Source organism: Notolabrus celidotus, chromosome 10, assembly GCF_009762535.1.
Source record: "Notolabrus celidotus isolate fNotCel1 chromosome 10, fNotCel1.pri, whole genome shotgun sequence".
Lineage (NCBI taxonomy): Eukaryota > Metazoa > Chordata > Actinopteri > Labriformes > Labridae > Notolabrus > Notolabrus celidotus.
Genome location: NC_048281.1, coordinates 26,170,032 through 26,183,037, shown reverse-complemented (window position 1 = coordinate 26,183,037; position 13,006 = coordinate 26,170,032). Strand labels below are relative to the sequence as shown.

Sequence of the window (13,006 nt, the reverse complement as noted above, 5' to 3'; positions counted from 1 at the left end):
TCAGTGGGAGGGACTTGCCATGGTCGAACTAAACAAACAAGAGGGATGCTGGTTTCATTCTGAGTCTGTTTATTCAATCCGGCACACCGGGACATCGCATCAGGCTACAAGAGCAGACAAGCAACACCACACATTTGACACAGACTGAAAATAGTAGAGAGCTCGGTGCAGCTTTTACAAAGGGAAAGCAAACAGGAAGAGGCTGCTCCATGTGGAGAGGAACATCAGTGTGTAGCTGCTGAGTTAAAACAGTCCGATTTTAACTTTGCCTTCTTTACATCCACTCAGGACCCCGCTCTCCAGCAGCTTCATGAAGTCCAGTTTGATCTGAAAAGACATTTACATGTGATGAATAAGAGAGAGCTGTGAAGTCACTAGACCAGTCAGGATTTAAAATGTCATAACATTAATCTCTGTCTGATACAGCTATGACAATTATCTTTTAAATATGTAATGTATTTACAGACTATATTAAACATGGATGTACCCTCAGTGAAATCCCCTGTTGGTTTCTTAAAGGGTGTTTTGAGGCCTAAAGATGGAGGTCGCTATATTGGAAGTGTTGACTCATCCTAACTTCCGGTCAACCAACAAACAGACTTTCAGGCTGTTTTCGGAACTGCCTTCTATACTAGCAGTACGTAGGAATTTGGCCAATATTCAGTATGTAGTAGGGGAGAACGGGGTTGGTTGTCCCTAGTGGAGTAGGCCATTATTGTACGGCCTATTTGTTTAGTTCTTTATGTTGTTATATAGGCTGGCCTAAAGATGTGTTTCCTGTTCATGTTCCTTGTTCATTTTATGTTAAAATTCATTAAGTTACGTAGGTCTATCACTTGTCAGTGCAATTAAACTTTCAAATTTAGTTCTGCCTTCTTGCCTTTTTTGAAAGAATTTTCCCATTGAAATACCATTGTGACAACCAACCCCATAGTGTGTGACAACCAACCCCATAGTGTGTGACCACCATCCCCGTGATGGGGTTGGGTGTCACAATGTGTCAGTGTCTTTGATAGTTAATTGCCTCTTTGTTACAATGAGTTGGAAAATGAGAGGGATACACATTTCAAGCCAACACCTTAAGCTTCAATTTAATGTAGGAATGACTATTGAAAGATGTTTTGATGATGAGCAATCATCAAAACAGTAAAAAGTAGTATGTGAACAAGAGTAAAATCTGCAGTATGCCAAAACTTCACGGGTGTCGTGCTGATCCGGGAAAACGTCTCAGTATGCATCGGACCTGTCTCCCTCGCATACTTTCCCACAATGCACAGCGCTAAAGTCACGCTTCTTCTTTTTGAAGGGGAGGCCCTTTGTTTTTATGTGCTGTGAAAATTATTGAATTCCATATAAACCACTTCTTAGCTTTTTTTTTTTATATATATAAGTTATATTTTTGGCTTTTTCGCCTTTAGGCTGACAGGACAGCTCGAGAGAGACAGGAAATGTGGGGAGCAGAGAGTGGGAGAAGACATGCAGTGAATGGTCAACCGGCCAGGATTCGAACCGGTGACCTCTGCGACGAGGACAATAGCCTCTATATGTGGGACGCTTAGACCGCTAGGCCACCAGCGCCCCCTTCTTAGCCATTTACTTCCGCCTTCCGAAAACCGGATATCCAGCGACTCCTGACACAGCATACTGCAGAACAGATTGAACAGAACAGTCATACTACATACTTCCTTCTAACGCTGTATGCAGTACGTAGAACGCATAATGCATGTTTTGGAAAACAGCCTTAGTCTCCTGGCACACAACTACACTTGCCTATCAGTCAACTAGTATAGTAAAGTATAAAGAATAGTTCCAAGATGGCGCCACTGACGGTCGCCCTGGTACTGCGCTCTCTTGTACATGTTGCGAGTTGTATTTATTTTATTATTTAACTATCATCTACATATACTTTTTTAAATGTAAAACTACCTCTACACTACTCACCACTGCACTATTATCATACTATGTTTAGCCTGTACATATTAGTCGTGCCTATTTGTTGTTCTTTTGTATTCATAGTTGATGTTATTGTTATTATTATATTTATATTTTTTATTGTTATGCCTAATTCTTATGCCTTGTACAAAGAACACAGTTTATAAAGATAAATCCCCTGTGTGTTCAAGCATACCTGGCCAATAAAGCTGATTCTGAACTAACCACACCCCCAATTATGCAAATCCATGCATGTCATTTATTCCTAACATGATCAAAAAGGACAAAGTGGAAAAAGTGATCACTCCTCATGGAGTGTTTACAAATAATAATAAAAAAGCTATTCAGATTACAAGTGTTTTTTTACAAGGCTGTTAACATGTTTTATCATTTTAATATGATGGGATTTTGCTACCAGCCTCAAGAGGACACTTCATCTCCAATACCGTAGATTGTTGCTTGATTGTATTACACCATAGTCAAGTGCATCAACATGCCTTCATCTCTAAGCTTTAGTACAGTTCTGCCTCCAGAGCTGCTTCCTGATTATCACTGGAAAAACCAAAGAACTGGTGGGGGATTTTCGCAGACAAAGACCTGCCTCTCTCACACTGGACATCTAGGGAATAGACATTAAGGTTGTGGACTCATGCAAGTACCTGGGTGTTCACTTGAACAGTAAACTGGACTGAGAACACAAACACACTCTACAAGAAAGGCCCAAGCAGACTGCATCTGCTGAGGAGACTGAGCTCCTTCGGTGTGCAGGGAGCCTCCTGGGGACCTTTTATGACTCTGTTGTAGAATCAGCCATCCTTTATAGAGTGGTCTGCTGGAGCAGCAGCATGAGAGGAACAGACTTAACAAACTGGTGAAGAAGGCTAGCTCTGCTCTGGGCTGCCCTCTCCACCCTGCAGAGGTGCTGGGAGACGGGAGAATGAGGGCAAAGCTATCATCTCTCATGGTCAACATTTCTCAGCCCGTACATGGTGCTGTCACAGCACTGGGCAGTTCACTCAGCAGCAGGCTGCTTCACCTGCAGTGTGTAGAGGAACGATAGCACAAGTCTTTCCTTCCTGCTGTTCGATGAAGCCTGCTCCCAGTGGTTCAGTTAAAACACACCAAAACTGAAAAAAATCTCACTCCTATCTCATTGTGCAATATTTAGAAAACTTGGCTTCTGTGCAATAGCATGTTCACCACTCTTGTGTACTGTATGAAACTATATTTAATCTGTGAACTGTGTGTTGCCTGCTTTTCTATCTGCTCTGTTGATTCTTTGCTGCTCTCACTGTAAATTTCTCCACAGTGGGTTATATGAAGGTTTATCTTGCCTTATCATATCTTATTGTGTCTTATCTTACTGTATCTTATCTTATCTTATATCTCATGCTTTAAAAAAAATCGCATCATGTTGCTTTGTATCATTTATTTTTGTATCGTATCATATCTTATGAGATATTTTGGTATGGTATTGTACCTTGTACTATTGTATTTTATCATGTTGTGTCGTGTTGTGTCCTATCATATCTTATTTTATCTATTCAAAATGTTGTATCCTATTGTATTTTATATTACCATATATTTTGTTTTTGTATTGTATTGTAACGTATTGCGTCCTATTGCATCCTATTTTATCTTATCATAGATTTTGGTATCGTTTCGTGTCATATCTTATTTTATCTATTCATATATTTTGGCATTGCATCACATTTTATCTTACCATATATTTTTTGGTATTGTGTCGTATTGCATGGTATTTTATCTTACCATACATCTTGGTATTGTTTTGTATTGTATCATATCTTATCATATCCTATTTTATCATATCATGCATTTTGATATCGCATTGTATCGACTTGTATCGTGTCGGGTTGTGTCGGGTTGTATCGTACTGTATCTCACCTCATCATATATTTTGGTATTGTATCGTATTATATCTTATTCTATTGTATTGCATCATGTTGTAACGTATCTTATTTGATCTATTCATATATTTTGGTATCGTATCTTATTTGATCTATTCATATATTTTGGTATTGTGTTGTAATGCATTGTATTGCATCCTACTTTATCTTATCATAGATTTTGATATCATATCATATTTTATCTTACCTTATATTTTGGTACTGTATTCTATTGTAACATATTGCGTCCTATTGCATCGTACTTTATCTTATCATAGATTTTGGTATCATATCATATCTCACCTAATCAAATATTTTGGTATTGTATCGTACTCTATCGTATTCTATTGTATTGTATCGTGTTGTATCGTGTCATATCGCACCGTATCTTATCATTATATATTTTGGTATTGTATTGTATTTAACGCTAATGTATCGTACCTTAACTACAGTTGGACCTTCTTGATTAATTGTTTGGTCAAAGTTGCAGTGATTAATCAATCTGTCCAAGACATTTCAAAGACCAACTATTTTGACAATTAATTTAATCTGTTTGATCTTTTAAATCATAAAAATGATTAGATTTTAGTATCTCAAATTGAAAGACTCTGTAGCATCTTTACTCTTCTATGACAGAAAACTAATTTGTGCCATGCTTTGAGTAATGAGAAATCTAAGGGCTTTATTTGGGGCTTTGGGCAATACGTTTTAGAGGTTAAACTAGTGACGGATTAAATTGCAAAGTAATAAAAAACTGAAAAATAAATGTGTTATATGTTCATAAAATAACATCTACACATTTTGTCTCTATGAAAAATTTAAGAAATGTTTTTTGTATGAAAAGTAAACTACTTTTGACACAAGCTGGTAACTTTTTTACTGAACATTTATGCTTAGTTTTTGTGCTCTGTACCTTGAGAAAACTTCATATATCATCTGAACAGTGGTGCTTACACTTCACAGTCAATGACTAATAAGGAGAGGAACAATTGCAGGCGGGGGAGACCTTATGATGTCCTAAAGATATCATATGATGTTTAAAACGTTCAGCTGGAACTCAGAGGCTCACCCAGTCCAGCAGGGGGCAGTATCTCACCTCTGGAATGTCAACCATCCTCCGGAGCTTCTGGTCCCTCCAGTTCCAGTCCAGAACCAAATATCTCAATGCACACACGTTTAAACCCTCTGGAGGAAAAAGAGTTTACACTGAAAAATAAGACCTCAAATCCTTCTTAGTCAAATATTAGGAGAATTATGTCGGTGTTTACCTTTCTCAATGAGCGCACATATCCTTCCAGGTGTCCCCACTCCGATGTGTGTGACTCCCTTCTGCAGCAGCTTCACCTGCTCCTCTACCTGCACAGAAAATGAGAGAAGATGAAGAGCTTGTTTGAATTCAACATTGTGCACAGTCATCATGTGCTGTAATGAGGCACTGTCATCTCAAATACCTTGATGTGTTTTGCAAAAAGTTTTATTGCTTTGGCTTCACCCTTGAAGGTTGTTAGCTGCCTGGAGATAAGAAGAAACAAAAAGCACTCAGGTAAAAATAATTAAAAAGTTGTAATGTAGGAAAGACTGACAAACACCGTCCTCGTGCATCACCTACTTGATGAGCTCGATGGTTCGTAGAGCGGAGCTACACACGATGAGCAGAACCACAGAGCTCTTCTCCGTGTGCTGCTTTTGAATCTTCGCCCACTTGGGACAAACTATGAATAACAGAGAAAAAAAGAGGGGATGAAAGTGAAGAAGTGTGTTCAAAAATAAACAACTATGATCAAACCTGAAGTTCAAAGATCACTCACCTTGTTTCAGATATGAGGACAGGCTGTGTGTGAGGTCATTACTGGACAGGAAGAAGGAGTCTGAGGTAGAACGGAGGGCAGATGTTAACCTCAGTGAATCAACAGATCAGCACATATTGACAGAGCTTAGGGAGGTAGCGGCAACTCAAACTCACCGTGCAGTTTAAGCTCCTCCTGCTCGATCACAGACCGTTTGTCTGAGAAATACTGTGTGATCAGACCTTGCAGGTCTGAGGGACAGCCTGGCTTTGGCTCCGTGGAGGACAAGACATCTGTGATGGTCTTCTTCTTCTTCTGATAAACAAGATAAAGTAAAGTTGAGTAACATTCACCAAAAGAGGCCACATGATTGTAGTTCCTTTTTGCACCAGCAGGTGTCAGCACACTCACCTTCCTCTTTCTTTTGACTTTAGGGGTCTGATCATCTGCAGGCTCTTTCTTCTGAGGAGTTACAGACTCTTTCTGTGGACACAGGAAATACATGCAGGCAACATATTAAAAATTAGATCAACAATTCAATTCAGAGTTCGTTAATTAAGATGTTGAATCTGGTTATTACTAATAATTTAGCTTGTATTAAATCATATCTTATTTCATCCTCATGCTGTAGCTTCAACAGATATTCCATTATCAGGCTGCAATTATTGATTCATTGCTTTATCAAAAGTTTTTGAAGTGAGCATAGGTGTTTCTAGCCCATTTTTGGGGGTGCTGAAGCACCTCTAAATTGAATCCCAGCACCCCTAAAATTTGAGTTTTTTTTTTACTGTATGTCCTTTTTAACAAGCTAGAAAAGTTTCAAAACCATAGAGTACTTGGTTCAAAAGTAATACTTTAAAAAATACAGCAGCTTCACCGTGTTTTACATGTTGTGCATTGCATTTCAAATGAATGTCCAAAAAATAACTCCAATGTCAATTTTTGGTATTTTTGGTACTCAATATAGGGGGCTGATTTACTCCAGAAACATATATACTGTTTATGTATATGTTGAGGAGCTGATTCCAATCCATTTCTCTTTTGCTGTGGCTCAGCATTTAAATAACCTTTATCAGATTTGATGGTTTAGTCACAGACATTCCCAAAAAGTGTTATACTTTACATTCACAAATATGGGAATGAAATTGCATTAAAATATACAAATTAGTGATATTTATCTTGCCCGGCTCAGCACCCCTATCCATGCGATCCTAGAATCGCCCCTGGAAGTGAGCCTTTAGTCTATGGGGCAACCATTACACAGTACGATGTATAATAAATATCACTGACTGTCCTGACCAATGATGATCTGTTCCACTTTGTTCTCAATAAAAAAAACCTCAGATCTTCAGTCCCAGTGTCTTGAATGTTAAAATAATTTAATGTCTTTACTCCTCTCTGACAGTAAAGTGGGCCCAGTTATTCACAAGTAATCAGATTACAGCAACTGGATAGGATCACATCTTGAAATTGGGTTGTTCAAAATAAATAAATCATTACAAAATTGGATGAGATCAGGAAAACTAATCGTGTTTTGTATCTGGTTGAGACCTCCAGATTATGTTTGAAAGTTTTTAGTTGAATTGGGAGAACTTTAAACCGAAAAAATAGATGAACCTGATACCAGCAGAGGGTTTGATTCAGACTTTTACACTGGTCAAATAATACTATGATTTTTTTTCGTTGGTTAATAATTTGGACAGCTTTTCATATATCTTGCACTGGCACTTGTTTCAAAACAATCAATCTTTATTTATAGCGCCAAATCACAACAAATGTTATCTCAAGACGCTTTACTAACAGGGCAGGTCTAGACCGTACTCTATGTTATATAATCAACAAAGACCCAACATCAAGACAGGGTAAGATCCAGTCCCATCTTACAGACAGGACTCGGTCTGATCTCATCTTAATCCACCATGAGCAGAGCACTTTGCAGAATTTAGCAAGTTACAGAGGCAAGGACAAACTTCCTTTTAACAGGCAGAAACCTCAAACAGAACCAGACTCATGTTAGACACACATCTGCTGGGACTTGTTTGTTTAATTGTGGAATCCTTGTAGACAATGTATCGTGTATGTAGTCCCATTTAGATCAATGGTAAACCTGATGTGGACATCCTTAAAAAGTGTCTTAATAAGGTTGATCCAATGAAGTTTTTCTTTTTGAGAAGCTGAGTCAAAATTAAGATGGATTACCTGTTCCTGGATTTAAAAAATGGATTTCCATATTCAGATATTTCTTATAATCCTTATGAAAACTTAACAATCAGGCCTTAAGTATGCTTTGGTTGTGGAGAGAAAAGATTTGTGATGATGTGTTGTTTTGGGATTTGGGAAACAGTAAGTGTCATTTTTTATCATTTTCATAATCTTTTGTAAATTCATGGAGCAAAGACTTAAAGCTGGGGTTGGTAGATAGATAAACTTTTGGTTATACTGCTTAAAATGATCTTTATGTCCCAATGGCAATCAATACATAATGTGTTCTTAAAAAAGAGGGGAAAAAATACACTATCTACAGCCGGAGTAAACCTGGGAAAACACCAACCAATCCCTGCATTTTGGGTCCAATTTAATAAACTAATCAAATGCCGTCCTGCCGTTCTGCCCGCCTCCTGTGCGTACATTTCATGTTTGTTTGTGTTTTTAACTTTCAAATTCATGCTAGTTTTCCGTGACAACCAATCCTAGCTTTAACTGATTACTCCAGGAAGTGAAGTCTGGATTAATCAATGATGAAAATAACTGGCATGTTTCTTTTTTACCAGTTTGGTTTATTAAATGGTTCAAAAATCAAAGATCACAGTGGGACGAGTGCAGATGCTGTGTTTCATTCAACCATCAGTGAAGATGTCTAATTTGTTCTATTTATGAATTATACAAGTGGAACAAAACATCAGCCAATCATTGCAGTGGGAGGCTGAGAGTAGGAAGTGTTTTACAGGAAGCTGTCTGTCCATCAACTTATTCAACTTAAATTTGCTGAAATCTCTTCAATCCAACAGAATACATCCTGGCAGAGAGGAGTTTTCTCATTAAGTTTTGTATAAAGCTCTTCTGATTGACAGCTTCTCCACTCAAAGGGCTCCACAATATAATACCTGTTCGTTCTTTTTCTTCTTCTTTGCCTTTACTGCTTCCTTTGTATCCGTTTTCCTCTTCTCTGCTTTTGTTTTCTTGTTTGCTTTTTCCGTCGGCTGTTCCTCTTGATGTTCCTCCGCCTCCACTTCAGATACATCTGAAAAAAAAAAAGACAAATAAATCTGCATTATTTTGTTTTTTTTGGTTAACTTGGAATTGGAAATGGTGCAACATAAAATAAAGTAACATAAGGCAGCACACAAAGAACATATTTCAAGTTAGAAAAATTCAGGATTTGCTTTGAACAGATATCCCTGACCTCCATCTGAGAAACAAACATTCTCTCTATGGAAACAAGTTTATAGAGTGAAAATCAGTTTCCATAGTTTGGCGTCTGAACCAGAGATTTGGCATTTGCTCTGTGAGATATTTAGGACAGAGCAGAAAAAAACAGAAATACACAAACATTCCCTGAGATAACAACAATGCAGCTCGGCACAATCCAAGCATCTGGTTATATTTAGCCTCTCTGTTGCTACCACTTCTCTGTGCATACCTCTCATCTCATGCTATGAGGTCATACTCAGACCCTCTGGCATATATGCATGCTTGTTCAAAATACTTTAAAACAGATGCCAGATAGAACAGGGCAATAAATCTGTGGCTTTCATTGCAGTGTCCTTCCTGAGAGTGTACTTTTGCTTTGTAATCCTCCCCGTGGACCTTCAGTAACAAAGAACAGACAGGCTGACATCATCTCTATCTCTTAATAAGCAGACAAGGATTAGATATGTCACAAGTTTCTGTAAGTGCCCCAGTTAAAGTTTGGAAATGTGCGTGTACTTAATGACAAGACATTTAGAGAAATCTTCAGTCTGTCTGTGAGGGTCTGATTTTTTAACATGCAGTACTACTTGCCAAAACCCAATCACAAGCATCAAACAGATAGCTTCACTGTGTATTAAGCAACAATGGAAAGCAACTGCTGTGACTTCCCTAATGGAGGGATCACCAAAGACATAATTTTGTTTTCTGTCTCAGTAACTTCATGAACAAAAATGGGACATCTTGTCGGCCTTTAAGTTTCACTTTGGAATCAAAGATGGACCAGATTCTGAAAATGACCAGGGCCTCTGTATGCACGTCCAGCCATTACACAAACGGGACCATTAGTTCTAACGCACCGTTATGGCATGGCCCATTTGGCCGTAGTGTTAGCCGCATGCACGACTGCAAATAATTGGCCAATTAACTAATTGCGCCATGAAAGTGAGGCTGGTGCAAAACGTCATGTGTCCAGGGAACCTCCTGGAAAACCACTATCCAACAAATTCCAATTGTGCATGCCTATTACACATCAACAACAACAAACATGGCGAGCACTACCTGTGTGACTGAGAGAAGGTCAAGATGAAAAAAAAATTCAGAGGAAGAAATGAACATTTTATTACAAGAATCTAGAATGAAAAAACAGCTACTATCAGCAAGTCCATCGTCGAAGATAACAAACATGGAGAAAGGGAAAGTTTGGCTTAAGATCTTGAACCGGGTAAATGCGTGTGGTGTTTCTTAGCTCACAGTTGAAGACCTAAATTATAAAATAAGCAACATCAAAGCGGCTTTGTGCTACAAGCACTGCCACCAGCGTGATCCAGGTGGAGGACTAAACATGCTTAAACGGTAACGCATAAGCACGATGTCCGCCATCCTTTAAACAGCCTAACAGGTGCGGTAATCCTGCTGTTAACATCTGTAATGGTGGGGTCTACCACCATTAAATTCAATGCTTTGTTGGGTTGCTCATGCATACCGCTAATCAATTTTCTTTTTTCACCATTAGTACAAACGGCCTGTTTTCATTGCTAGAGGCTGGACGTGCATACGGGTCCAGATCTATGAATCTGGCATTAGAAGGTGAGACTTTGAGATGCAGCAAAAGTCCACCACATATGGACACACTGTGATGCTACCACATGAAGGAGATTTTAGCACTTGTGATAAGGTTGTTACTACAGACTGTATAAAAAGATAGACAACACGACAGCTCCTTAAAAGTGAAGCCAAGATCTTTTGAGCTCTCCTGCTGACTGGCTGCATTATAGGTCAAAAAGTCCACCTCCTCAATGATAACAGATGGGAGACTGGTTTCACTAGATCTAAATTGGTGTTATTACTGATGATGATAATATTGATGTGCTATAATATAAAAGGGGTAATAACGCCATGACTCACAACAAATGCACTTCTGAGGCAATGTGTGCACCGAAACTATAACAAACATTATGATAGGAGTTATTTATCTTTCCTAAGCCTTGGTTGTCTGCTTCAAACCGATTTAACAAGCTGTTCTACTGGATTGCAACATCTAAAGGCATGTTTGCTATTTCATTGGTCGGTTAAATATTTGTTTTGTAGAAGGGGTTGGACGTCTATACTATGGCTCCACTATTATCCCTACCGCACAGACTGACTCAAAAAAAAAGTCACCATCACAAAATGTACAGCCATCATGGGGGTATGTTGGTGTCACTTGTGCAATGGGAGGTGGAGACATGTCACCCATCCTTACATACAGTCAATGATGGGGTTTTTTATGGGGGCTTTTCACCTTTACTTAGAGGGGTGAGGACAGTGGATAGAGCTGGAAACTGAGAGAGTCAGGGAATGATGTGTGGGAAAGGGGCCGCAGGTTGGAATAGAACCTGGGCTGCGCAATTTAACCATTAGGCTAAATCTGCCAAAACTGTAATATTTCTTTTTCTATATTTTCTTTTGTTGACTTGTGTATCAGATGTTTGTATCTGCTTGATTTTCTGTTTAAGGAACTTCGTATGATGGTGAGAATTCTTGTTTAATCCAACATGTTAACATCCTGTATTTCCACTAGCATGCTTTATCCCTATCCTTAAGACCAATGCTTGTAGCTAGAGCCGAACACTAACACTGATACAGTTATTCTAGATTTCCTAGATTTAAAAAAGGGCGATGAACACTTTATTTTTTCAATTCGCATTAGACTCAATGGCTTCTTATAGCTACAAGGAAATAACTGAGGCTGTTTAAAACAACAAGATAAAGGTCTATCAGCAGGGGTAATCATGCATGAACACTTTACAGTTGAAATAACAGGATGTAATCTTGTTGCACTCATTCTGAAGACATTGTTTGCATGTGGTTTTATTTGCTGGGTTATAAGACACTGAAGCTTGGACAAAAAAAAAAGAAGACACATTTCAAAAAGAGTCAGGCCAACAAGAGCCAGGGAAGGTATAACAGTGATAAACAACACATGAATGCTAAAATTACTGACTTGTCGTCTAATCTCCCATCACATAATCATTTAATTCAATAGCCATTTTTATGTATTCATCGTATCCCTCTCTTTGGACCAATATTGACCAAATAAAAGAAAACACAATGCCCTCACAGGTCTTTCCCTTTCTATCATTCCTCTACCACACCCATCTTCCTCCCCGCCCATCAATCAAAGCCCTTCATCATTATTTGTCACAGCCATATGTCCAGACATACAATCTTTCTGAGACCAACCCCACTATTGATCTGCCAGAGCAAAAATATCTCTGTCTCCTTCTCTCTCTCTCTCCTTGTACTCATCCCTTTTCTCACTTGCCTGCTGGACCGTGGGATGAAAAGTGAGGATACACTGAGGAAAGATCACACAAGAGGTGAGGAGGACTTCCTACTATGATGTCAGAGAAAAATGGATTATAATGAAGAAAACTAAAGATCTATGAGCGGCCAGTGAGTGGTGCAGGCACACCTGTGCTCCAGCAGGTGAGTGATTTTACAATCAATTTCATTCTTGGTTCATTCTCTTGCTGTTTTCTTGTATATTTATTGGTTGTGTGTGGAAAACAAACAAATATTCATCATTTAGAAGTAAGTCATACATTTTTAAAAAAAATCCCTAAAAAGTGACTCAACCCTTCAGCTAATAAGCAAAATGGTAAACAAGTGACTATTTACGGTTTCTGCTCTGGATTTACTCTCTGCTGGTGTTGGTGTTTACCTGTAGGATCTTGCTTAGTCAACTAAAGACTAAAGGGTGTTTCATAATAGAATTATACTGATCTAATTTGTCCCCAAGGTTACAAAAGGTCATCATGGATGAAGCTTTAAGTGTAAGGAGGTTACAGAGATAAATCCTTGGAAAAACTTAATTTGCAATAGTGCCAAGGAAAAGACAATACTAAAGCAAATTATACAAATAAAGTAAGGCAGGTAATTATAGATAATCAGAGGAGGTTAGGGGTGGCAGTACGAATAGTGAGAATA

At 38.5% G+C, this 13,006-nt stretch overlaps 1 protein-coding gene across 1 annotated transcript in view; it reads right to left on the bottom strand.

The window, feature by feature from the left end:
• Positions 1–52: 52 nt before the first annotated feature.
• cmss1 (cms1 ribosomal small subunit homolog) overlaps positions 53–13,006 on the bottom strand; it is a 57,275-nt gene continuing 44,321 nt past the window's right edge. The window contains exons 2-10 of the mRNA XM_034693770.1: positions 8,731–8,867; positions 6,038–6,109; positions 5,803–5,941; positions 5,648–5,707; positions 5,449–5,551; positions 5,291–5,351; positions 5,108–5,195; positions 4,936–5,024; positions 53–327 (exon numbers count right to left, since the gene is read on the bottom strand). Of these exons, the coding sequence (XP_034549661.1) occupies positions 244–327; positions 4,936–5,024; positions 5,108–5,195; positions 5,291–5,351; positions 5,449–5,551; positions 5,648–5,707; positions 5,803–5,941; positions 6,038–6,109; positions 8,731–8,867 (833 nt within the window). The 3' untranslated portion in view covers positions 53–243. The remainder of the gene's footprint in view (positions 328–4,935; positions 5,025–5,107; positions 5,196–5,290; positions 5,352–5,448; positions 5,552–5,647; positions 5,708–5,802; positions 5,942–6,037; positions 6,110–8,730; positions 8,868–13,006) is intronic.